The sequence below is a fragment of the Meriones unguiculatus genome, chromosome 7, assembly GCF_030254825.1.
Source record: "Meriones unguiculatus strain TT.TT164.6M chromosome 7, Bangor_MerUng_6.1, whole genome shotgun sequence".
In the NCBI taxonomy this organism is placed as follows: domain Eukaryota; kingdom Metazoa; phylum Chordata; class Mammalia; order Rodentia; family Muridae; genus Meriones; species Meriones unguiculatus.
The window spans coordinates 46062686-46088898 of NC_083355.1; the positions used below are offsets into that span (position 1 = coordinate 46062686).

At 41.7% G+C, this 26213-nt stretch overlaps 2 protein-coding genes and 1 pseudogene across 2 annotated transcripts; 2 read left to right on the forward strand and 1 right to left on the reverse strand.

The window, feature by feature from the left end:
- The first annotated feature begins 284 nt into the window (after positions 1–284).
- LOC132655408 (olfactory receptor 1468-like) lies at positions 285–1223 on the forward strand. Its single transcript, XM_060388422.1, has one exon. It carries the CDS (start codon positions 285–287, stop codon positions 1221–1223), a length of 939 nt encoding a protein of 312 aa, XP_060244405.1.
- Positions 1224–8688: 7465 nt separating this feature from the next.
- LOC110544639 (olfactory receptor 1468-like) lies at positions 8689–9597 on the reverse strand (annotated as a pseudogene).
- A 13519-nt stretch (positions 9598–23116) lies between these two features.
- Positions 23117–24055, forward strand: LOC132655409 (olfactory receptor 1468-like). The gene has a single exon (XM_060388423.1). It carries the CDS (start codon positions 23117–23119, stop codon positions 24053–24055), a length of 939 nt encoding a protein of 312 aa, XP_060244406.1.
- The last annotated feature ends 2158 nt before the right edge of the window (positions 24056–26213 follow it).

Genomic DNA, 26213 nt, shown 5'->3' on the forward strand with positions numbered 1-26213 from the left:
GTAGCATCAGCCAATTTTGCATCTTAGAAGAAAAGGCATAGATAAAACTGTCTAGGAAAAGGGAGAGAGAAGAAAACCTACTAAAGAGAAGTTCATAAAAATCATTAATGTTTGTAATGATTACAGATATTTTGAATAATCTGTGATTTTTTAAGTACTATGATTGACTGATAGACCATTTGATATAGAATATATATATGTATATATATATGTGTGTGTGTGTTCATTTTATTTAGAATTTTATGGGACACTGATACTCTTTTCCTCAGCATACTAGACAGAGAATGACAATGAACAACCAAACTGTGATCTCTCAGTTCCTCCTCCTGGGCCTGCACATCCCCCCAGAGCATCAGCACCTGTTCTATGCCCTGTTCCTGGCCATGTACCTCACCACTGTTCTGGGGAACCTCATCATCATCATCCTCATTCTACTGGACTCCCATCTTCACACGCCCATGTACTTCTTCCTCAGCAACTTGTCCTTCTCTGACCTCTGCTTTTCCTCCGTCACAATGCCCAAGTTGCTGCAGAACATGCAGAGCCAAGTTCCATCCATTACTTACGTGGGTTGTCTGACACAAATGTACTTTTTTATGGTTTTTGGAGCCCTGGAGGCCTTCCTTCTTCTGGTCATGGCCTATGACCGTTATGTAGCCATTTGCTTACCTCTTCAATACTCCAGCATCATGAGCCCCAGTCTCTGTGTTTGTCTGGTACTGCTGTCCTGGGTACTAGCCTCACTGTATTCCATGTTGCACACCCTACTCTTGGCTAGATTGTCATTTTGTGAGGACAACGTGATCCCCCATTTTTTCTGTGACATATCTGCCCTGCTCAAGTTGGCCTGCTCTGACATTTATATTAATGAATTGATGATATTTATCTTGGGAGGGCTTGTTAGTGTCATCCCATTCTTACTCATCATTTTGTCCTATATTCAAATTGTCTCTTCCATCTTAAGGGTTTCTTCTACAAAGGTTATTCACAAGGTCTTCTCCACCTGTGGCTCCCACCTGTCTGTGGTGTCTCTGTTCTATGGGACAATTATTAGTCTCTACATATGTCCATCAGGTAATAACTCTACTGTGAAGGAGACTGTTATGGCCATGATGTACACCGTGGTGACTCCCATGCTGAACCCCTTCATCTACAGCCTGAGGAACAGAGACATGAAAGAGGCCCTGATGAGAGTCCTTTGCAAGAAGAAAATCTCTTTATAATGTCAAAACTGGGAGATTTACTTAAATTTATCTAGTCCTGCTTTTATGTTGAGGTCTTTGATCCACTTGGGCTTCAGTTTTGTGCAGGGTGATGAGTATGGATCTATTTTCATTTTTCTACATGTAGACATCCAGTTGGACCAGCACCATTTGTTGAAGATGCTATCTTTTTTCCACGTAATGGTTTTGGCATCTTTGTCAAAAATCAGGTGTCCATAAGTGTGTGGGTTTATTTCTGGGTCTTCTGTTCGGTTCCATTGATCCACCATTCTGTTTCTATGCCAGTACCATGCAGTTTTTATAACTGTTGCTCTATAGTACAGCTTGAGATCAGGGATGGAGATACCTCCAGAAGATCTTTTATTGTAGAGGATTGTTTTAGCAATTCTGGGTTTTTTTGTAATTAAATAGTCCTATATCCCCCAAAGAAATAGAAGTGGTCATCAAAAGTCTCTCATCTAAAAAAAGCCCATGACCAGATGGCTTCAGCGCAGATTCTACCAGACTTTCAAAGAAGAGCTAACTCCAATTCTCTTCTAACTATTCCACGAAATAGAAACAGAAGGAACATTACCAAACTCATTCTATGAAGCCACAGTCACCTTGGTACCTAAACCTCATATAGACTCAACAAAGAAAGAGAATTTCAGGCCAATCTCCCTTAAGAACATTGATGCAAAAATGCTCAACAAAACACTTGCAAAACGAATCCAAGAACACATCAAAGATATTATCCACTATGACCAAGTAGGCTTCATCCCAGGTATTCAGGGGTGGTTCAATATACGGAAATCCATCAATGTGATCCACCATATTAACAAACTGAAAGAAAAAAAAACACATGATAATCTCCCTAGATGCTGAAAAAGCATTTGACAAAATCCAACATCCATTCATGTTTAAAGTATTGGAGAGATCAGGGATACAAGGCACATATCTAAATATGGTAAAGGTGATATACAGCAAGCCTATAGCCAACATCAAACTGAACGGAGAGAAACTTAAAGCAATCCCACTGAAATCAGGGACAAGACAAGGTTGCCCACTCTCTCCATATCTCTTCAACATAGTGCTGGAAGTCCTTGCTAGAGCAATAAGACAGTTGAAGGAGATCAAGGGGATACAGATTGGAAAGGAAGAAGTCAAATTATCACTATTTGCAGATGATATGATAGTATACGTGAGGTGAGTGACCCCAAAAACTCTACCAACGAACACCTACAGCTGATAAACACCTTCAGCAAATTGGCCAGATACAAAATTAACTCAAAAAAAATCAGTAACACTTGTGTATACAAAAGACAAAAGGGCTGAGAAAGAAATTAGGGAAACAACACCCTTCACAATAGCCACAAATGACATAAAGTACCTTGGTGTAACCCTAACCAAGAAAGTCAACGACTTGTATAAAAAAAATTTCAAGTCTCTGAAGAAAGAATTAGAAGCATATATCAGAAGATGGAAAGATCTCCCATGCTCATGGCTTGGCAAGATTAACATAGTAAAAATGGCCATCTTATCAAAAGCAATTTACAAATTTAATGCAATTCCCATCAAATTGCCAACACAGTTCTTTACAGACCTGGAAAAAAAACACATTAAATGGGCTAGAAAAAAAAGTGGGGAATACCCTAGAACTCATTAGTACAGGAGACAACTTCCTGAACAGAATACCAACAGCACAGGCTCTAAGAGCAACAATCAATAAATGGGACCTCATGAAACTGAAAAGCTTCTGTAAAGCAAAAGACACTGTCATCAGAACAAAACCACAACCTAGAGACTGGGAAAGGATCTTCACCAACCCTATATCTGACAGAGGGCTAATATCCAGAATATATAAAGAAATCAAGAAGTTAAAAACAATAAATCAAGCAATGCAATTAAAAAATGGGGTATGGAGCTAAATAGAGAATTCTCTGTAGAGGAATATAGAGTGGCGATTAATATTTACTATTGGTTTATCTTCTAGTAATGCTGCTGTTAATCCTCAGCAGCTGTATTGTAAGACCTGGGGTGTCACAGCTCAGGAGTTCAAGATCGCACCCTTCCCAGAAACTCCCCCAGACCAAGACTCGTTGCAAAAGCAAGAGGTTTATTAACCATTGCACAATGGGGTCACCCCTGCTGGTCAGCAAAGAGTGGCAACCAGAGACAAAGGCCTTTAGGTTTTTAAAAGAAAAATTGCAGGACATTTGAAGTTGCAGTCTTGGCAATTTAGGATTGGATGAGGAAGCTATAAAGTAAGATAATTGGTTAGACTTAGGTGCTCAAGCTTGGCCAGTCCTGCCAAGTGTGGATGCAGCTGCACTTTAAGGTGGGGGTGGTTAGCTCATCCTTGAAGATTAGGGGCTGCGAACTTTTGACTGCAGGTCAAAAGCTACTCAGAAGAAGTCTGGGTTCGTTGCTAAGAAACACTGTCTTGAAGACAAGGGTCTGGTCCTATTTTTTTTTTCTGAGTGAAGGTCATTGCTTGCTTGCCTTTTTTTATATCTGTCCTCACAGATAGGGTCACATTTCTCTGTTCTCTGTAAAGGTACTAAGAAGCTTTAACTTAACCAGAACCTAAAACTCAAAGCTATAGGCTTTAGAAGACATACAGGTTACAAAGTTAGTCTAACCCTTTCAGTATAACCAAATCACCACACAGAGACTGGGTTTTTAGTTAACCCAGAACACAATGTTGGGCAATATTTACTCTCTCCTAAACCTCCAAGCCCTCAGTTTCCTAACATTTAGATTTCCCACATTATAATTGCTCTTTGTGAAATCTTAGGTCTGGTTCATGCTCCAAGTCCTCCAAGCTCTCTCATCCAGCTCTGCTCTCCTCCTCTCTTTCTCTCTCCCCTCCCACTCCTTTCCTGCCTTCTGGCTCCTCCCCTCTTTCCTGTCCTCTGGCTCCTCCCATTGCACAACATTGTATCTAGTTGCTTTATTTTGTCCTGTTTACACAGAGTTGAGATAGGATGCTTATAGTGAGTATCACAATGCAATATCCAGATTGAAACCAGAGAGTTGGGGTTGGGGAAATCAGCATTTGAATTAACAAGGGTAAGGCATATACATTTTAAAAGAACATTATACCAACACCAGAATATATAAAGAACTCAAGAAGGTAAAAGCAATAAATCAAGCAATACAATTAAAAAAGGGGGTACGGAGCCAAACAGAGAATTCTCTGTAGAGGAATATAGAGTGGCAGAGAAACATTTAAAGAGATGATCAATGTCCTTAGCCATCAGAGAGATGCAAATCAAAAAGACCCTGAGATTTCACCTTACACCCATCAGAATGGCTAAGATCAAAAACTCAAGTGACAATACCTGCTGGAGAGGTTGTGGAGAAAGGGGAACCCTCCTCAATTGCTGGTGGGAATGTAAACATGTACAACCACTTTAGAAATCAAATTGGCACTTTTTCAGACAATTAGGAATAGCGCTTCCTCAAGATCCAGCTATACAACTTCTAGGCATAGACCCAACAGATGCTCAAGTACACAAGGACATTTGCTCAACCATGTTTGTAGCAGCTTTATTCTAATAGCCAGAACCTGGAAACAACCCAGATGTCCATCAACGGAGGAATGGATACTGAAATCTTGGTGCATTTACACAATGGAATACTACTCAGCAATTAAAAACAAGGAAATCATGAAATTTGCAGGCAAATGGTGGGATCTAGAAAAGATCATTTTGAGTGAGGTATCCCAGAAGGAGAAAGACACACACAGTATATACTCACTTTTAAGTGGGTACTGGACCTATAAGATAGGATAAACATACTGAAATCTGTACACCTAAAGAAGGTAAACAGGAAAGAGGACCCTTGGTAAGATGATCAACCCTCACTTAGAAAAACAACTGGGATAGACATTGGATGCAGGAGAAAACAAGTAACAGGACAGGAGCCTACCACAGAGGGCCTCTGAATGTCTCTACCTAGCAGTGTATCAAAGCAGATACTGAGACTCAAAATCAAGCCTCGGCAAATTCAGAAATTCATATGAAAGAAGTGGGAGTTAGTATGATCTGGAGAGGACAGGAGCTCCACAAGGACCAAATATATCAGAGCACAGGGGTCTTTTATGAGACTTTATCTCCAACAAAGGACCATATATGGATATAACCTAGAACCCCTGCACGGATGTAGCCCATGGTAGCTCAGTGTCCACGTGAGTACCCTAGAAAGGGGAAAAAGGACTATTTCTGACATGAACTCAATGGCTGGCTCTTTGACCTCCATCCCCCCACCTGAGGGAGGAGCAGCCCTGCTAGGCCACAGAGGAGAACTTTGCAGCCATACCTGAAGATACTTGAATAGGTAGGGTCAGAGGAAATGGGAGGATGTCCTCCCCCATCAGTGGACTTGGAAAGGGTTAGGGAGAAGATGAGGGAGGAAAAGTGGAGTTGGGAAGGAATGAGGGAGCGAGATACAGCTAGAATACATAGTTACTAAGCTATAACTAATATTAAAAAAATAAAAATTTAATTAAGAAAATAACGTAAAATGTACTCCTCATGTCTTAAGAACCTGTCTGAAGGATTTAATAAATCCCATCCTACTAGTTCCCTGCCCCATGATGACCACTGACTCTACCTTAGTCAGTTGCTTTGCGTTCACTTCTTTGGTCTGTATTCACTGGCCTCAGTGTGTCCTTGGTCTCAGGTTCCTGGGTTTCAGTACCATCTGTTGCTGCCTGCAGGGACACTTGAATACCGCCTGAGTAAGGGCTGGGGGAAAAAGAGCAGGGTGGTACAAAGGAGGACACCAAGTCAAGACTCTGATCAAGGTGTCATTTAATAATCATAAAATCAGCACTTATAGAGCAGAAAATCTCCAGCACTTTCTCACAGTAGCAGCTCCATTTGGCAAAGCGTCCAAAGATTCACTCAAGGTTACACAGAATTTGATATCTGATTCCCATGTTGTACAGAGCTTATTTTCTAGTTCTCAGGGACAAAGCTCCTGCTGCAAGAATTGCCAAGGTCAGTCTCTGAGACACTGAGCTTTATATTAGACCCATATCTACCAGGCCCAGGAGGCAAAATTCCAGTGCTCAGACTCAGCACTAAACAGCAATACGCACTCTGATTTGACTACCAACTCCATTTTGGCTGCCACATAGCCTAGATTCAGTTCATCTCTTCCAAATCCTCTCCTGCCAATCTCTCTTCCTTACTCTTCCCTCTTGCTACTTTCTCCTCCCCTCCAGACCAGGATATGTCCCACCCTATTCTCTCCATTGCTCAGCATTGGCTGGTTGCTTTATTGACAATCCAGAGAACAAATGCTGGCATGTTTACACAAACTTAAGACAGGTGATGCTCAGAATAAACATCACAATGCAATGTGTGGATGAAACCCAGATAGTGGGGTAGAGAGAAATCAGCATTCGAATGAACAAGGGTAAATTGTATACATTCTACAAGAACATTATACCAACATATGTGCATTGGATATCAATCATTTAGTCTTTGATTTTTAAAGAAATGTTAGTTCACTTGTAAAGTACCAGTCCATAGTTGCTCTTTTTACATGGCTATGAATTTTAATCCATTTTAATATGTGCATATTCACATATCACACATATGTACACAGAAGCGTACAGTTTCTAGGGCAACTACATAGCAGACCATGAGAACTGAGAAGTGGAATGTAGAACAAAGAGCTAACATGGGTCGATAATGAAGAGTTCTTTGCTTGTTTGTCATAAAGCATCAGTAGAGGCAGAGAGTAAAACTGGGGTTGGAGGAGGTCTGGACTACGTGGTCTGTTAGGGAAGAATGACATGGTGATTTGGACGTCATCACTTAGAGGCAACAGTGAGAAAACCAATGGAGCAAGGAAGGAGAGTTAGCCAATGACAGCAGTGCAGCTGGCACTAAATAGTGAATGGCTCACCTATCCCTGCGGTGCGGGGAGTTCGGGGAGCGTCTCCAGATTTCAACAACTTGAGCTTTAAAACCTAATTCAATGCTAAGTCACCCTGGAATGCCGATAAATTCCATTTCCACTTGTTTTACTCTTCTGCAAGATTCCCCTTCCTCCATAAAATCACCATCAGACTACTGCTACAAGGGATGTCTACAAAACTTATTGATAAGTTTGAAATAACAAGGATGGAAAGAAAGTCTCCCAGGAGGGTAAGTGGTCCCCAACTTCTTTCTTCATGACCAGAAAGAAGCTCCTGGGAAAATCTGAATCAAACTGTTACTACAAAGCAAGCAGTTCATTCCAAGTATAGGTCAGGTGAAAGAAAAAAGACAAATCAGACATGGAAACAAATGAGAAAGGTAAGGACACATTTTCAAAAGTGGTAAGTAAAGAATTTTTGCTTAATGAAAAGTTTGTTCAGCTGAACATGAATGGTTAGATGTGCCCATATATATGAGTCAATGCATTACAGATATGAGCTTTTGTCGGCTGCTCCTCTGAGACATTGGCTCAAATATGTTGTGTATGTGTGTGTGTTGTTTGTTTGTTTGTTTGTTTGTTTTTTTCAAGAAAAGATTTCTCTGTATTGGCTGTCCTGGGATTGCTTTGTAGACCTCACTGTCTCAAACTCAGAGATTCACCTGCTTCTGCCTCCCTGGAATTATAGGCATGTGCCACACTGGTTAGCCTGAATATTATTCATGCTTCTTTGTATGATAAGTTAATTTTTCAGTGAGAGAGCAAGACTTGGGCATTTAAGTTAAATTAGTTTGACATGGTAAGACATGGTTCATACCTGAATTATGGTAATCTATAAATGTTACTTAATTAAACAATTTTACCTTATATTGACCATGATCAATAAAACTAGAAGGTCACTGGGTATACTACACAAGACAATGTACAGTCTTTGAGGGGAGATGTAAATTAATATCTGACCCTACCTTGAATTTGTACTAACAACCAAAAGAATATTCTTTCACATTATTTATGGAGCTGTGGATGACTAGAGAGAGTTGCATTTTCCTAAAATTGTCAGTATCTGGCTTTGCATGGTTTTATTTTATAAGACTGTAAGTTTTATTTTATTTTATTTCATAAGACTGCAACAGATTTAATGCCAACCTTTGTGTTAGAGCATTATCTGAGATCACGGCAGTAGTAAGGACTACAATCTCAGATAATATGAGTCATGTACAAAATGATACTCTACAAAAATCATGTTTACAATAGAAGAGTATATCAATAAGTATAGATTAACCCTAATCAGAGATTCTTCTGAACTCTGAAAACACAGTACAAGTGTGATATGGATGGCCAGATGTGCTGCATCTGCCCCACTTAACATCTAAATGGCAGCTTGTGTCAATAAAGTGGTTCTGTACTAGTGCTATTTCTGCAGTCATTTTCCATATTGAACATTCCTGGAGTGTTGCATTTGAGAAGAAAGTTAAATGTTGGAAAAAGTGTATACAATAATACTCAAATATATATACTAAATAAAATATTTTTAACATACCAATACCTACTATCATAGGAAAGAAATCATTTTCTTCTTGCAATGAACTCTTCCCAGTGTTCCCTTCATGTCACTGTTCCTCAGGCTATAGATGAAGGGGTTCAGCATGGGAGTCACCACTGTGTACATCATGGCCATGACAGTCTCCTTCACAGTAGAGTTATTAGGTGATGGACATAAGTAGAGACCAATGACTGTCACATAGAACAGTGACACCACAGACAGGTGGAATCCATAGGTGGAGAAGGCTTTACGGATACCTCGAGCAGAAGGGACCTTGAGAATGGAAGAGACAATTCGTGCATAGGACACCATTATGAGCACAAACGGAAGGACAAGAATGATGCTTCCCATAACAAATATCACCAACTGGTTAACGTGTGTCAGAGCAGAACAGCATCAGCAGAGCAGACATGTCACAGAAAAAGTGGGGGATCACATTGACCTCACAGAATGACAATCTGGCCATGAACAGGGTGTGTAGCATGGCATGGAATGTGGTCAGCACCCAGGACAGCACCATCAGACTCCCACAGAGCTTGAGGCTCATGATGCTGGTGTAAGGAAGGGGGAAGCAGATGGCAAAATAGCGGTCATAGGCCATGACCACAAGAAGGAAGCTCTCAAGATCTGCCTATATATATATATATATATATATATATATATATATATATATATATATATATATGTGCATAGAGGATGAATGGAATTTGGCTCTGCATGTTCTGCAGCAACTTGGGCATTGTTACAGAGGAAAAAGTCCAGTTGAATGAGGATGAGGATGATGAGGTTTCCCAGGAAAGTGATGAGGTACATGGCCAGAAAGAGAGTATAGAACAGGTACTGTTGCTCTGAGGGGATGGAGGGACCAAGGAGGAGGATCTGGGATAAAGTTCGATTCCTTTCTGTAGTGCCCTGCATCTAGGATCTTTAAGAGAATATAAAAATATCCTTGAAATCCAAATTAAAGCAATATGTGTCTATGTCATGTGGTCTGCGAATGAGTTCTACAATATGCACTCTTGTCTTTATACCTGAACGCTGAAGCTGCAATCAGAAATACACCATAAGTACATCTCAGCCACCTGGCACACTTTGCCCACTAGCATTGAAAGCAACATCATTGACCTTCTCTTCTTGTCTGAAACACACTCAGGGTTAGCTCTGTGGACCCCAGTTCTCCTGATGATGCTATGCCCCTTCTTTCTCTTTTTCTGACAGTGTGCTCCATAGCATGGGTTCCTGGAGCATTTCCCTGGGCACTTTTCTCCTGTGATACTTGAGCTCCAGCCTTCAGATTGCTCACACGGCATCCGTGGTCACCTGAGCTTCTTGTGCATACCTCTGCCGTCACCTCCTGCCATCAAATGCCTACCGGGCAGCTGCTCCTGCGCGTATCAGGACCATCTTCATGTCCACACACGATTTCCTCTGGCCTTTTCCCAACCCACTCTTCCATCTTTCATATCTCAGAGTGAAAAAAAATCTAGTCTCAAGTCAGTATCCTAAGAATGTTCTCGCTCTAGCATTTTTGTTTCTCTAGCAAGTTCTCTAGAAAGTCCCACAGGTTCTGTGCTAACGAAGGAGGCACCTGTAAAGACCAGATATTGTGTAACTGAAATCTCCATTAGATGTCTTTAAGAGCCATATGCAAATGTTGTGAAACAGCCTACTGCATATTTATGTTTTTGCCCATAGGTTCAGGTTACTCTCAACGTTGGACAGAGAAGCTTCTTAGCTTCTTGGCTACTTCTTAATCCTGAGTCACAGGACTGAGAATAAATGGCCAGGCGTCCATAGACAGAATTGTCTATGGACCATCTCTACCCCATGGTTCATGGAGCATCCTGGAAGAAGAGGTAGAACTTTTGGAAGAGCCAGAGGATGGAGGATACCCAAAGAACATGGCCCTCAGAATCAACTAAGCAGGGCTTGTGGGGGCTCACAAAGACTGACCCTGTAGCACAGAGCCTGCATTAGAGGTCTGCATTAGGTCCTCTGCCTATGCTGTGATTGTTTCACTTAGGGTTTCATGGTGCTCCTAACAGTGGGAGTCGGGAGTCTCTGACTGTTTTGCCTGCTCATGATACCATTGTGTTCCCTAGTCTTTTCTTACTTATATAATTATATATTATAAATAATTCACTTTGTATCCCCACTGCAGCCCCCACTGTAATCTCCTCCCATTCCCACCCTCCCTCCCTCTTCATGCCCTATGCCCTATCCCTAGACCTCTGATAGGGGAAGACCTCCTCCCCTTCTCTCTGACCCTAGCTTATCAGGTCTCATCAAGGCTGGCTACATCATCTTCCTCTGTGGCCTGGCAAGGCTGCACCACCACAGGGAGGTGATCAGATAGCAGGTGACTGAGTTCATGTCAGAGACAGCCCCTGTTCCCCTTACTACGAAACCTACTTGGAAACTGAGCAGCCAATGGGCTTCTACTGAGCAGGGGGTCTAAGTCCTCTCCATGCATGGTACTTAGTTGGAGAATCAGTTTCCACGGGCCCTACAGGGCCTCGGTAATTTGACTCTGTTGTTCTCCTTGTGGAGTTCCTGTCCCCTCCAGGTCTTTATATCTCCCTCTTCTTCCATAGGATTCCGGCACTTTGCCCAAAGGTTGACTATAAGTCTGAGCACCTGCTTTGCTACTTTGCTGGGTACAGTCTTTCAGAGGGCCCCCTGTGGAAGGCTCCTGTTCTGTTTCCTGTCTTCTATCTCTGGTGTCTATCCTGTTTGCCCTCCTGAATGAGGATTAAGCCTCTTCCCCAGGGTCCTCTTGTTGCTTAGCTTCTTAGGATTATGTATTTTACTATGTTTATCCTATAATACATGGCTAATATCCACTTATAAGTGAGGACACATCTTATGTGTCTTTCTGATTCTGGGTGACCTCACTCAGGGTGACCTTTTATAGTGCCCACCATTTCCCTCAAATTTCAGGATTAATGCAGCTTGCTTTGTTGTGTTCTGTTGATATCCCTGGGAGACCTGCTCTTTCTGGAGGGAAACGTACAAGCCTGTGGGAAGGGAGGCTGTGGCTGTGGTTGGGATGAACTGTATGGAGAATAAAGCAAAAGGAAAACCATCACTTTTCATGACCACTTGGCCACATTTGCAGAAATTTACAGAGATGCTTCATGAAGGGACTTTAGCTAGCTCAAGAGTGGAAATCATGGCTCTGTCAGGCTTGCCTTTCTCCCCAGTTCCTTCTGCCTTGCTTAAAGACTGTTAGATCACATTTCTAAAGCTAGCCCCCAAGCTCTATTCCCTTATTTGGCCAATGCCTCCTCCTGAGGCTGACTACTAAGGTCCAGCTATCAAAAGCCTCCTTTGGTTCACCCAATCAACATGCCCAATTAAAATTAAACACCTCATCCTAATACAGGGTGTGCTCTTGTATCTTATAAAGCTTCTATTTTCCTATGTGCTACATGTGTCTCCTCTCTATTTAGAGGTAGTACTTTGCCCCGTTTCCTTCCAGTAAAAATACCACATAACCCTCTCCCTTATCCCTTTACTCCAATCTTCTTTGTTTCTTCTCCTTCTCCATCTTCTTTAATTCTGTATGCTTCTTTGTCCCTTATTTCTGCCCTCTTCCCTCTGGAGCAAATAAATTTCCTTTGTGCTGAGAACTTGGTGTAGGAGGTCTTGAGCCTACACTCTTCCTTTCAGGTCAACATAAGTAAATCAGTACATAGAATATCACACAGGTAGGCTCAGGGGCAAAAGTCTCCCTATGCTCTCAGTAGATGCACAAGAAAGCTTGTAACAAAGTACAACAAAACTTTATGCTATAAAAGTCTTGATAAGAAATTTATATCAATGTAATATAAGCTATAAATGGCTAAGATGTGGCCAATTTTGGGCTTAATGGGGAAAAACACAAAACATCTCCACTGAAACCAGGAATAAGGCAAAGATGTCTACTTTCCCCACACTTATTAAATATAGCACAGGGAGTATTAGCTAGAGCAGTTACATATCAAATGTCATGTATGTGATATTTACAGTGCAATTCATAACAGTGGAAAATTACATTTATGAATTAGCAATGAAATGATTCTATGGTTGTGGGTCACCACAACGTGAGGTATTAAAGGGTCACAGCACTAGGAAGCTTGGAAAAGTTAGAGAAATGAAGAAAATGAAAAGTGTGCACACAAGAAAGAAGTCCACCAAGTGGATGGTGTTGGCTCAAGACTTAATCCCAGCACTCAGAAGGCAGAGGCAGGCAGATCTCTGGGAGTTCACAACCAGCCTCATCTGCAGAGTGAGTTTAGGCCAGCGAAGGCTACACATATAAATTCTGTCTCAATAAAACAAAACATAGCAAACAACAACAAAAGAAGTCAACATATCTTTGTTTAAAGATATCATTTTATACATAACTCTCCATACTGATTCCATTGTGGCTATAGCAGTTTGCAGTTCTACCAATAGTGAATGAGGCTCTCCTTTCACCTGAAACCTGACCATAATTTGATGTCAGCTATTTTGGGGATATTTCGGACATGGACGCTGTGAAGGGGGAAGGAGGAAAATAGAGTAAGGAAGATTACACAAAGAAAGATGAAGCAGGGATAAATAAAACAATTCAGGATGTTTGAAAAGGCCATAGGCAAACCCATTATTTCATGATCACACTGATAAATATATTTATGTGTATATGTATTTAAGTGGCGTTATGCAATGCTCCCCACGAGAACCGTATACTACCTAACAAAAATGCCATCAGAGATAAGAAACCTCCCTTCCACTTGTTGGTCAGCTGAGTCCAAGAGACTCCCAAACAATAGAAGCTATCGTCCGTACTCTTGGTATCTTCCTAGAACTTGAAGGTAAGATCCTATGGCTAATGAACCACAACATTTCAGACATAGGACTTGGAAGAATTGAGCTAGAATTCACTCAGAAGTGCTCTCCTTGGGGACTAGCACTCAGTATTGGAAGGTGGCATGCAAGATGCCAAGGGACAAAAGCAATCAATAAAGCCACTCTAAAGCTTATGAGCCACAGCCATGACCAGCATGGGAGGGTATACCCAATGGTACAATAGTGGCATTTTTCCAGAGTGGTTGTACAAGTTTACATTCCCACCAGCAGTGGAGGAGGGTTCCCCTTTCTTCACAACCTCTCCAGCATGTGTTGTCTCTTGAGTTTTTTATCTTAACCATTCTCATGGGTGAAATCTTAGGGTCATTTTGATTTGCATTTCCCTGATGGCTAATGAGGTTGAGCATTTCTTTAAGTGTTTCTCTGCCATTCAATATTCCTCTGCAGAGAATTCTCTGTTTAGCTCTGTACCCCATTTTATAATTGGATTACTTGATTTTTTTGCTGTTTAACTCCTTTAGTTCTTTATATATACTGGATATTAGCCCTCTGTCAGATATAGGGTTGGTGAAGATTTTTTCCCAATCTGTAGGTTGTCATTTTGTTCTGAGGACTGTGTCCTTTGCTTTACAGAAGCTTTTCAGATTCATGAGGCGCTTTCTCAGACAACTAGAAATAGTGCTTCCTCAAGATCCAGCTATACCACTCCAAGGCATATATCCAAAAGAGGCTCAAGTACACAATAAGGACATTTACTCAACCATGTTTGTAGCAGCCTTATTTGTAATAGCCAGAAGCTGGAAACAGCCCAGATGCCCCTCAGTGGAGGAATGGATGCACAAATTGTGGTATATCTACACAATGGAATATTACTCAGCAAAAAAAAAAAAAAAAAAAAAAAAAAAACAAGGAAATCATGAAATTTGCAGGTAAATTGTGGGATCTGGAAAAGATCATCCTGAATGAGTATCCCAGAAGCAGAAAGATGCACACCATATATACTCACTCATATAGACATATAATATAGGATAAACCTACTAAAATCTGCACACCTAAAGAAACTAATCAAGAGGGAGGACTCTTGCTAAAATGTTCAATTCCTATCCAGAAAGGCAAAGAGGCTGGACATCAGAAGAAGGAGAAAAGAGGGAACAAGTCAGGAGCCTGACAGAGAACCCCTGAAAAGCTCTGCCCTGCAGACTATCAAAGCAGAAGCTGAGACTAATGGGCAACCTTTGGGCAGAGTGCAGGGAATCTTAGGAAAGAAGTGGGAAACAGTACGATCTGGAGAGAATAGAAACTCCACAAGGAGAGCAACAGAACCAAAAAATCTGAGCACAGGGGTCTTTCCTGAGACTGCTATTCCAACCAAGGACTATGCATGGAGATAACCTAAGATCCCTGCACAGATGTAGCCCATGGCAGTTCAGTACCCAAGTGGGTTCCATTGTAATAGAAACAGGGATTGTCTCTGACATGAACTGATTGGCCTTCTCTTTAATTACCTCCCCCTGAGGGGAAGCAGCATTACCAGGCCACAGAAGAAGACAACTCAGCCACTCCTGATGGGACCTAATTGACTAGGATCAGAAGGAAGGAAAAGAAGTCCTCCCCTATCAGTGGACTTGGGGAGGAGCATGCAGGCAGAGGGTGGAGGAAAGGAGGGATTGGGATGGGAGGAGGGAGGGAACCACAGGCCGGGGATACAAAGTGAATAAAGTGTAATTAATTAAGAAAAAAATAGTGGCATTTTATCTTGGGAGTAAGAACAAACAATAGGAAGGATTTCATGTCTGGCACTCAAACATAAGTAGTCCTAGAGCCCAGAGGAGAACCTACCAGAGCCACTTTCCTAAATTGATATAGTTTGTGCTTGCATGCTAAACACTCACCCTTGTACCCAAGATAAGTGTAGTTCTCAACCCTCATCATCAAAAACTTGTATGAAAAAAACTTGAAGTCTTTGAAGAAAGAATAGAAGAAGATATCAGAACATGGAAAGATCGCCCATGCTCATGGCTTGGCAGGATTAACATAGTAAAAATGGTCATCGTACCATAAGCAATCTACAGATTCAATGCAACTCCCATCACGTTACCAACACAATTTATTACAGACCTTGAAAGAAAAATTCTCAACTTTATATGGAATAACAAGAAACCCAGAATTGCTAAAACAATTCTCTACAATAAAAGATCTTCTGGAGGTATCTCCATCCCTGATCTCAAGCTATACACTAGAGCAACAATAATAAAAACTGCATGCTACTAGCATGGAATTGAATAGACGACCCAGAAATAAACCCACACACCTACAGATACTTGATTTTTTTATAAAGAAGCCAAAACCATACGATGGAAAAAAGACAACATCTTCAACAAATGGTGCTGGTCTAACTGGATGTCTACACACAGAAAAGTGCAAATAGATCCATATTTACCACCCTGCACAAAACTAAAGTCCAGGTGGATTAAAGACCTCAACATAAAACCAGACATACTAAATCTATTAGAAGAAAAAGTGGGGAAGGGCCTTGAACTCATTGGTATAGGAGACGACTTCCTGAACAGAACACCAACAGCACAAGCTCTAAGAGCAACAATCAATCAACGGGACCTCATGAGACTGAAAAGCTTCCATAAAGCAAAGGGCACTGTTGTCAGAACAAAATTACAGCTTACAAACTAGGAAAGGATCTTCACCAACCCTATATCTGACAGATGGCTAATATCCAGAATATATAAAAAGCTCAAGAAGTAAAACAGCAACAGATCAAGTAATCCAATTTAAAAAATGGGGTAAAGAGCTAAACGGAGAATTCTCAATAGAGGAATATCAAATGGCAGAGAAACATTTAAAGAAATAATAGGCCACAGAGGAGGACAATGCAGCCAGTCCTGATGATTCCTGAGAAGCTAAGGTCAGATGGAAGGGGAGGAAGACCTCCCCTACCTGTGGACTTAGAGAGCGGCTTGAGCAGAGATGAGGGTGGGAGGGTTGGATTGGGAGGGAATGAAGGAAGGGGCTACAGCTGGGATACAAAGTGAATAAATTGTTTTATAAATAAATAAATAAATAAAGCAAAAAAGAAGAAATGTTCAACATCCTTACTCCTCCGGGTACTGCAAATCAAAATGACCCTGAGATTTCACCTTACACCCATCAGAACAGCTAAGATCAAGAACTCAAGTGACACACATGCTGGAGAGGATATGGAGAAAAGAGAACCCTCCTCCATTGCTAGTGGGAACATAAACTTGTACAATTGCTTTTGAAATCAGTTTGCTGCTTTCTCAGACAATTAGGAATAGTGCTTCCTCAAGATCCAGCTATACCACTCCTAGGCATACATCCAAAAGATGCTCAAGTATACAAAGACAGATGCTCAACCATGTTCATAGCAGCTTTATTCATCATAGCCGGAAGCTGGAAACAACCCAGATGTCCCCCAATTGAGGAATGGATAGAGAAATGGATACATTTACACAATGGACTACTACTCAGCAATTAAGCACAAGGAAATCATGAAATGTGTAGGTAATGGTGGGAACTTGAAAAGATCATCATTTGAGTGAGGTATCCCATAAGCAGAAAGACACACATGGTATATACTCACATTGTATAAATAAGTGAATATTAGACATAATATAGGGTAATCATACTAAAATCTGTGCACCTAAAGAAGCTAAGAAGGAGGAGGACTCTTGGTAAGATGCTCAATCTTCATTCAGGAAGGCAAATGGGATACACACCAGAAGAAAGTGAAAATAAGGAAAAAGACAGGAGCCTACCACAGAGGGCCTCTGAAAGACTCTACCCAGCAGGGTATTAAAGCAGATGCTGAAACTCATAGCTAAACTTTGGGCAGAGGGCAGGGAATTTTAGCAAAGAAGGGGGATGATAGAAAGACCTGGGAGGGTCTGGAGCTCCACATTGAGAACAACAAAATGAAAATATCTGGGCCTACGGGTATTTTCTGAGACTGATACTCCAACCAAGGACCATTCATGGAGATGATCTGGACCCCCTTCACAGAGGCAGCACGTGGCAGCTCAGTCTCCAAATGGGCTCCCTAATAAGTGGAGCAGGGGCTGTCTCTGACATGAACTCAGTGGATGGCTCTTTGATCACCTCCCCCTGAGTGGGGTACAGCCTGACCAGGCCACAGAGGAAGGATATGAAAGACAGTCCTGATGAGACCTGACTGGCTAGGGTCAGATGGAAGGGGAGGAGGACCTCCACTATCAGGAGGGGCCTGGGAGGGGGCCTGGGAGGAGATGAGGGAGGGAGGGCAGGATTGGGAGGGGATAAGGGTGGGGCTACAGCTGGGATACAAAGTAAGTAAAAGGTAATAAATAAAAATTATATTTAAAAAGAACGTTTTTGGCAACACATAAAAATATTCCAGGTATTCACAACTGCCAAAGTGCAGAGAGCATGTGATTTGGCATGTCCAGCCTCAGCTGCTGCATCTTCAATGCAGCCACTACAGCCAAGGCTAGGGCGTCATCTTGGAAAGGAAGACATAAACTATAACAACCAGGGAAACATTATCTTGAAGCAAAGACAGTGTCTTCTAGATGTGACAGAGAAGAAGCACCCATGAACTATCAACCCATTGATGAATTTGAAAAAAAATATGAGCATAAATTTTTTGCCCATACATATGTAAATAGTGAAACACATGCAAACCTGTTCACTTAGAGAGGATAAAAAAGTGTTGGATCTCATGGAAAAGGATTTACAAATGATTGTGAACTGCCCCATTAGTGCTGGGAAAGGGATTCGGGATCCTCTGCAAGAGCAGCAAATAGTCTTAATCACAGAAACATCTCTGCAGCTCCATTAATAATTTTTATATATTTTTATTATGTGAACATGTGTGTAGATGACAGGAATGTAAAAAATGACTTGTGAGAGGGGAAAATGGAGACCTTAAAGGAGGAATGTGCAAGGAAAAGAGTGCATGTGACCTGAAAGAGTAAGAGTGAATACTGAGTCGCAGCAGGGATAAGGCAGAAGTGGGGCCAGAAGATGGGGTAGAGAAGGCACTGAGCAGATGCTTAACAAACTATAGATGAAAATGCCACAAGGCATCCAACTACCTTGTAGGCTACTAAAACTAAAAATAGCTTTCACTTTAAAATAAGCTAAAAATTAAAAATGTAAAATCCATTTTAATGTACAATTGTCATCTGGCTATGTATATACCTACAATAATTGAGTAAAAAAAATGATCACATATTAAAATTCAGAGAACTGTTATTTATCGTTTTCCCAAAGTGGAATGAGCCATCAACCAATGACTAAGTAAATAACTGTAGAATATCTGTACGATTACATATGATTTGGCAACAAAAAAATTAAATTTTGGTACATAAAACTACACAGACAAACACTGAAAACATGCTAATAGAGTCATCCATACAGAACTTATATTCACTTCAAATATCAAGAATTAAAAATCTGTGAGAACATGAAGTGGAGTGAAATTTCAGATGGACAGTTGGATATGAGAATATGTATAAAAAGGCCCAGGAATTGTGGGTGAGGAGGAAAAATGGTTCTAAAATGCATGGTGGATTGCTTTGAGTAACGTTAAAGTACAGAGGCTATTTAATGACACTGACAAAAGCGAACATCAAACTCCTTAGGGATGACTGAATTGGAACCTGAGCCCACCATCCAACCACTATTGCTTCTCATGTCAAGCGAAACACAGAGCGAAGATCAGTATTCTTCTTGGACTGACTGAAACCAATTGATGAGAAAGCAACATATGGTTGTTCTACACAACCAGAGCTGGCCGCACAGGGTCTAAACCCTGAACACACCCTTAGACCCCATTTACTATTTCCACACACAGACAACAGTTAAGCATCTTTAAGAACCCAGGAAAGATTAGAACAAAAAGAATAAAGATTCCCTGGGGTTGAAAGTTTATATTTCTTTATTGTATACAAAAAGTTACACTTTCGATAGTTGTAAGGTTCAGGAAATTGTCCTGAAGGAAAGAATAATCAATGCCACCTATGGCCTCATGATCGATGGTGAACACATACAACATGGAATTATAAAGTAGCCTCACAGATGTGGATTGGGGTTGCAGTACTGGTGGTAGTAGATACAATTACATTTTCATAGAAAGGTAAGAAAACAAAATGAATGGACAGGCATGGGAACATGGACTGCTTTAATATTGGCTCCAGGAAGCATTAAACATGCCATCTGCTTGCCATATTCCTTCCCTTTTCACATATTGGCAAGCATAGAACGTTGACTGATGAAATGTTAATTTTTCTATGATGTTGTCTATCTGTCCTGAGTCCTCTTGCAGGTGGTCTGTCCTCTAGAACTGAGATAGTGTCCTTGGAAGCGTTCCCAATGTGTCTGGTTTTCCATGTCTCCTTCTGCCTACAACTACTCTAGGATGGGCTGGAGAGACGGCTCAGCAGGTAAAGGCTGGGCTCACAACCCCAAATAGAAAAGCTCTGATGGTTTCTTGTGCAAATTTTTGCTGGGGGAGACACTTCAAGACAATAGCAAACAGAATATTTCCTGAAAGCATGTGATAGTTTTCAGTCACCCTTCATCCCTTCCCCTCTAACAAAGTGGGCTCCAGTCAACAGAAGCCTCTTCATTGCCTGAACAGAGATTCTGTATGTATCTTTCCATGCTTGATTGGCTGTTTTTTCCTATTTGTGTTTTGTTTTATTGGTTGTTGTTTTCTAAATTCTACTTTCCCCTAAGTGTAGGAAATATTGATCTGTGACTATAATTGGTCTCCACTAGAGGTCCCAGAGGGAAATTGTCCTGGAAAGGTCCAGAATAATTGCTGTGACTCTAATGAGTTACACAGGACCTGGACTCCTCTGAGATGCAGAACTCATAGGGCCCAGGGATGGCAGCTGGGCTGGGGGGGGGGGTGAGAGTAGGGATGGTGCAGGTAAGTGGGGAGTCCAGATGCTGCTAGAACCTGTGCTTGCAAATAAAATGAAGGTGGGCAGGATCCTGACCCAGAACCTGTGACTCACCTCAGCAGAGCTGGCTACAGTCAGGGAAACAAGCAGCTGTCTGGCTGTCAATCCACATGAAATCCCTGTGTGGACAGGACAGTTGTTCAGGTAGAAGACTTTCTTCTTTTCTCTGTTCCCTTCACTGCACTGCACAGGTATTGGTTTCATGGTCGTCATGTAACCTCTTTCATATTTTGGGGTTCATTACAATTACTCATTACCTTTTTTCTCAGTATCATGCAATTTCAGCCCAAGAGCAGCTCTGTGCAGTGGAGTTCACTGCTTTAGTGCTGAAGGCTTGTTCACTATAATTTCACCTGTGAGATCTTAAGACTCTGAACTAGTGTCCTACCAAGATGATGATTATTTTTATTTGTACAGGTTCACAGATTTCTGTTATTGACATGGTATGTGAGCGCTCCTAAGTGCAGTCCATCAAGGGTGACATTAACATCATCTAGGTGTTCATATAAATGTACAATGAAGACTACTCTGTCATACTCAGAGATTGAGCAGAATCCAAGATGATATGCAGGTGTACCAAACATTAGAAACACCCCTTGTGATAATTATGTGATGTTTCATTTGAGAACTGTGAGCTTAACATGTAAAGAAGGTGTGAAGTCCATTGGCCAATAGTTAATGGTTGCTTCTGGTCACTGCACACATGCATACATAACACAAAGGAACTGTTCATTTACAGGAGAAGCAGAAACTGGGCATCTGACACCTGCTCGTCATCCCAGTGTTCAGGATGCACAGACAGGAATGTTGCACACTTGAGGCCAGATGGGATTTATAAGGAGAGCATTATTATTGTCATATGGTGTGTGGTTTTTCCCTCTGTAATACTGATCCACAATGTGTGCAAACTCTGAGTTCAGTTGCAATAAATCCTGTAAGTCTATGGTACAAGCAGTTAGACTTGGTTGTAGCATTTCACAGACACTTATTGGATCTCTTGATATTTTTCCCATTCTGTCAACTTTGATATATACAATAGATGCATTAGTCAGTGTTGTCCAGAATCACAGAATCACAGGATAACGTGTTTGTGTGTATGCATGTGTGTGTCTGTGTGTGTGTGTGTGTGTGTGTGTGTGTGTGTGCCTATGTGACTAGGATATAGAAGGCACCGTGACAGGGGCTGGCCCTAGATGGAGATTAAGAATGACTGTAAACAAACAAATAGAATGAAGCTATGTCTGACCTTTCCTGCAGAGAGTTTAAAATTGATGGGGGATTTATGTTTGGATCTAAATTCACAGATTTTTGACTCAAACCTGAATTTCTTTTACTGCACTATGGCAGCCTGCAGTGGCAGTAGAATGAGGAGTGATGTAGGAAACAATAAAGTAGTGATCAAGTTTTAAGTGTATAGGAAATGTCTCAGATGCTAAGACACATGGCTAGATGTGTCACTAGTATAGAGACATAGCAGATGAAGCTGAGTATGTGAAAAGCAAATTGCCTGACAAAAGAGTGAAGATGAACCAGATGAAAGGAACAGAGGGGAGGCAGTGTTAAAATGTGGGAGGTAAAGAGTTTTACCCCGGAATTGAACCATGAGAAAAAAACTGGGAGACAATCTGGGGATGTGCCACTGGCACCTGTGAGATAAGGAAACAATATTTGTGTCCATGATAGGAACTTTGTCCTTATCCTCAGAGCAACGGTGATAATCTGAAAAATGAATCAGGAAAGATATGAAGGAACTCCTCTGTTAGAATGTCACAGTGTTGATGAAGCATGTTGAAGAAGAGAGTAAGAGGCATGAGAACATCACATGAACTGAGTCTGTATTCCGGTAAAGACGAGATACGGTCCTCACTTTTAGTATAATCCACAGAGAGGAATGAATGAAAGAGCAGGAGAGATGCTGGATAACATATGATAGCATCATTGTAAGAAATGTTTGGATCTAAATTCACAGATCTTTAACTAAAACCTGAATTTCTTTTACTATGGCAGACTGGAGTAGGTGTAGAATGAGGAATAATTTGGAGACAGTAAAGTGAAGTGACTAATTTCCCTTTGAGATTTTGAGCCTCTGATGCCTGTCATACATGCAATGGAAAGAACATGATCAGTTAACAATGGATCACAAATGTGGATGTTACAGAGACATGCACGTCCGTGTTTGAAATGGTAAACTAAGGCGCTGAATGATGTTTTACTTGAGTGATGATAAAGTTTATCAAATTCTTCAAGAACATCAGTATATAAAATAACATACAAGAAAATACAAATGAATAATAAACAGTCACTCAGGAAGAGCAAGTAGCTGAAGGTAGCAACAGCCGATTTTGTATCTTAGAAGAAAAGGCAGAGATATCTAGGAAAAAGAAGGAAGATGGTAACCTACTAAAAAGAAATTGATAAAAATCATTAATGTTTATAATGATTACAGACATTTCAAATTTGTGATTTTAAGTACTATGATTGACTGTTAGACCAGTTGTTGTAGAATACATTTTATATTGATATATATGTGTGTTGGTGTGTATATTTTGAATTTTGAATACAAAATTTTTATTTAGAATTTTATGGGACACTGATACTCTTTTCCTCAGCATACTAGACAGAGAATGACAATGAACAACCAAACTGTCATCTCCCAGTTCCTCCTCCTGGGCCTGCACATCCCCCCAGAGCACCAACACCTGTTCTATGCCCTGTTCCTGGCCATGTACCTCACCACTGTTCTGGGGAACCTCATCATCATCATCCTCATTCTACTGGACTCCCGTCTTCACACGCCCATGTACTTCTTTCTCAGCAACTTGTCCTTCTCTGACCTCTGCTTTTCCTCCGTCACAATGCCCAAGTTGCTGCAGAACATGCAGAGCCAAGTTCCATCCATTACTTATGTGGGTTGTCTGACACAAATGTACTTTCTTATGGTCTTTGGAGGCCTGGAAATTTTCCTTCTTCTGGTCATGGCCTATGACCGTTATGTAGCCATTTGCTTACCTCTTCAATACTCCAGCATCATGAGCCCCAGTCTCTGTGTTTGTCTGGTATTGCTGTCCTGGGTATTTATCTTGCTGTATTCCATGTTGCACACCCTACTCTTGGCTAGATTGTCATTTTGTGAAGACAACGTGATCCCCCATTTTTTCTGTGACATATCTGCCCTGCTCAAGTTGGCCTGCTCTGACATTTATATTAATGAATTGATGATATTTATCTTGGGAGGGCTTGTTAGTGTCATCCCATTCTTACTCATCATTTTGTCCTATATTCAAATTGTCTCTTCCATCTTAAGGGTTTCTTCAACCAAGGTTATTCACAAGGTCTTCTCCACCTGTGGCTCCCACCTGTCTGTGGTGTCTCTGTTCTATGGGACAATTATTAGTCTCTACATATATCCATCAGGTAATAACTCTACTGTGAAGGAGACTGTTATGGCCATGATGTACACTGTGGTGACTCCCATGCTGAACCCCTTCATCTACAGCCTGAGGAACAGAGACATGAAAGAGGCCCTGATGAGAGTCCTTTGCAAGAAGAAAATCTCTTTATAATGTCAAAACTGGGAGATTTACTTAAATTTTTCTAGTAAATATATTGATATTAAAATTACAAAATGTAGTCCTACAATGGAATACAAGAACATACTACAAAATGTTTCTATTTCCAAAAAGGGGTTATAAAGCAGCTCAGTTAAGGAAGTTGACCTTATTGACCCAGTATTGCCGTTCTCTGTCTTGCTTCGGTGATTCTAGAACAGCATTAGGTGACAGCCCCCACTGTATCATATATACTTTCTTTACATTCTTTTTATAGATAATAGATTCTTCTCTCCCACAACACAGCCCAACAACAGTTCCTTCCTGCCACTCCTCCTAGGTCCCCAAGCTGCCTTCTTCTTGATATTCACTCCCTCTCTGTTTCTTCCAGAAAGGAGCAGGCCTCCAAGAGATGACAGCCACACAGGAGAAAACAAGATGCAGTAAGGCAACCTCATATTGACTGGACAAAGCAAATCTGTATGAGGAAATACATCTCAAAAACAAGAAAAAAAGTCAGAGATAGGCCTCTCTCTCCCTCTCTTCTTCTCTCCCTCTCTCTCCCTCTCTCCCCTTCTCTCTCCCTCTCTTCCTCCCTCTCCCTATTATTACCCCTCTCCCTTCCCCTCCCCCCTCAAACATAAACACACACACACAAACAAGCTAACAGCCCTAACATAAACTCAGAGGACCTGGTGCAGACCTCAGAAGGCCCTGGGCTTGCTATTTTAGCCTCCTTGAGCCATGTGAGTCCTGTTGACTTGATTCATTGGGTCACATTCTCCTGGTGTCCTACATCATTACTAATTACTACAATCTTTCCATCACATTTTGTTTGTATTTCTCTCATCTCTGAGGGGAGAGACTTAGGGAGACTTTCACTATAGACTCTCCCCCTTCCCTGTAATATCTGTCTCAGTTTCTGTAAGCACTGCAGTCAACTGCCCATGAAGCATGTCTAATGATTACTAGACAAGGCACCAATTATTGATTATTCCAGAATATCATCAGGAATCATTGACTTATTTTGCCCATTGCGGTTGGGTCTACCCACCACAATCAGGGGCTCTAATCCCTGATTCCTGGCCATCAGCAGTGTAGAGCATGGACTCCCTATTGTGAACAGGCCTCAAGTGAAAGCCAACAGTACCTGGCCACTCCCACAGTTCTGAACCACTGTTGACCCAGCACACCTTGCGAGCAGGACAGATCATAGGTGGAGGGTGTTGTGGCTGGGCGGGTGTCCAGGTTTCTCTTTCTGAAGCCTGCAGAGTGTGAGCATGTGGACCATGCCACCAGAGGAAGGGGCATGGAACTGGAGAGGGGGAGTGTGTTCAATCCCTGGAAATCTCAACTTGAGATATAAAACCTCATTCTGAGACTGGCAGGAATGGGACAGGTCCCTCTCTGTTGTCCATGCCTGCCTTGGAGCATGTAAACCTAACCATCAACCAGGTGGTCACTGGAGGTCAGTCACATAGCAGGCACCTGGATGTAAGCAGAGCCATCACCAGCATGGCAGCCTACACCAATGGGAGATACTCATCCCCAAACCCCTCTCCACTGCCCAAAACGTTCCTGTTTGCATGGAATAAACACACACCATCTCTTTCACCAGAGATCATCTGAGACTGGCTGTTTCTACAGAGCTCTAAAACCTAGTGAAGAAAGGGCTCCCTTTCTCCCCAAGAATTCATTGCTGGACCCCTGGACTCTCCTGCCACTCAGGCTCTCTTCTTGACCTCTGCAGCAGGTGCTGCAGCCACCACAGTAGCCGCCTTCGAAGCTCACTGAGGCAGCTACCTTCTGGTGCCAGCTGCTATCACCTTCTGTGCTGCCCACCTCAGTGCTCATCTGCAGCACTGGGCTGCTGGCTCCTCCTGAAGCAGCTGCCTTGTTTGCCTGAGTCAGGTGTGACCACTGTCACCAGGCCTGGTACCAACAGCCCACCTACAAGAGCTGTGACACGACGCTGTAGTGCAGAGAGGGTCTTTCTCTCCTGCATATTTATCAGAGAGTCATAACATTTTGCTGCAGAGAGGATCTTCTTCTCCCACACCCCTGCTGGAATGAAAATACCAAAGCATGGATCCTGCACACCATCCCTCTCAGCCTGGAGCCTGGTGTAGCCTGGATGTTCCAGGGAGAAGCATGCTTCCTCCTGACTCAGTGC

What these genes read in the sequence shown, in the direction of transcription:
- LOC132655408 (XM_060388422.1), top strand. Translation starts at nt 285, where the DNA reads ATGACAATGAACAACCAAACTGTGATCTCTCAGTTCCTCCTCCTGGGC.
- LOC132655409 (XM_060388423.1), top strand. Translation starts at nt 23,117, where the DNA reads ATGACAATGAACAACCAAACTGTCATCTCCCAGTTCCTCCTCCTGGGC.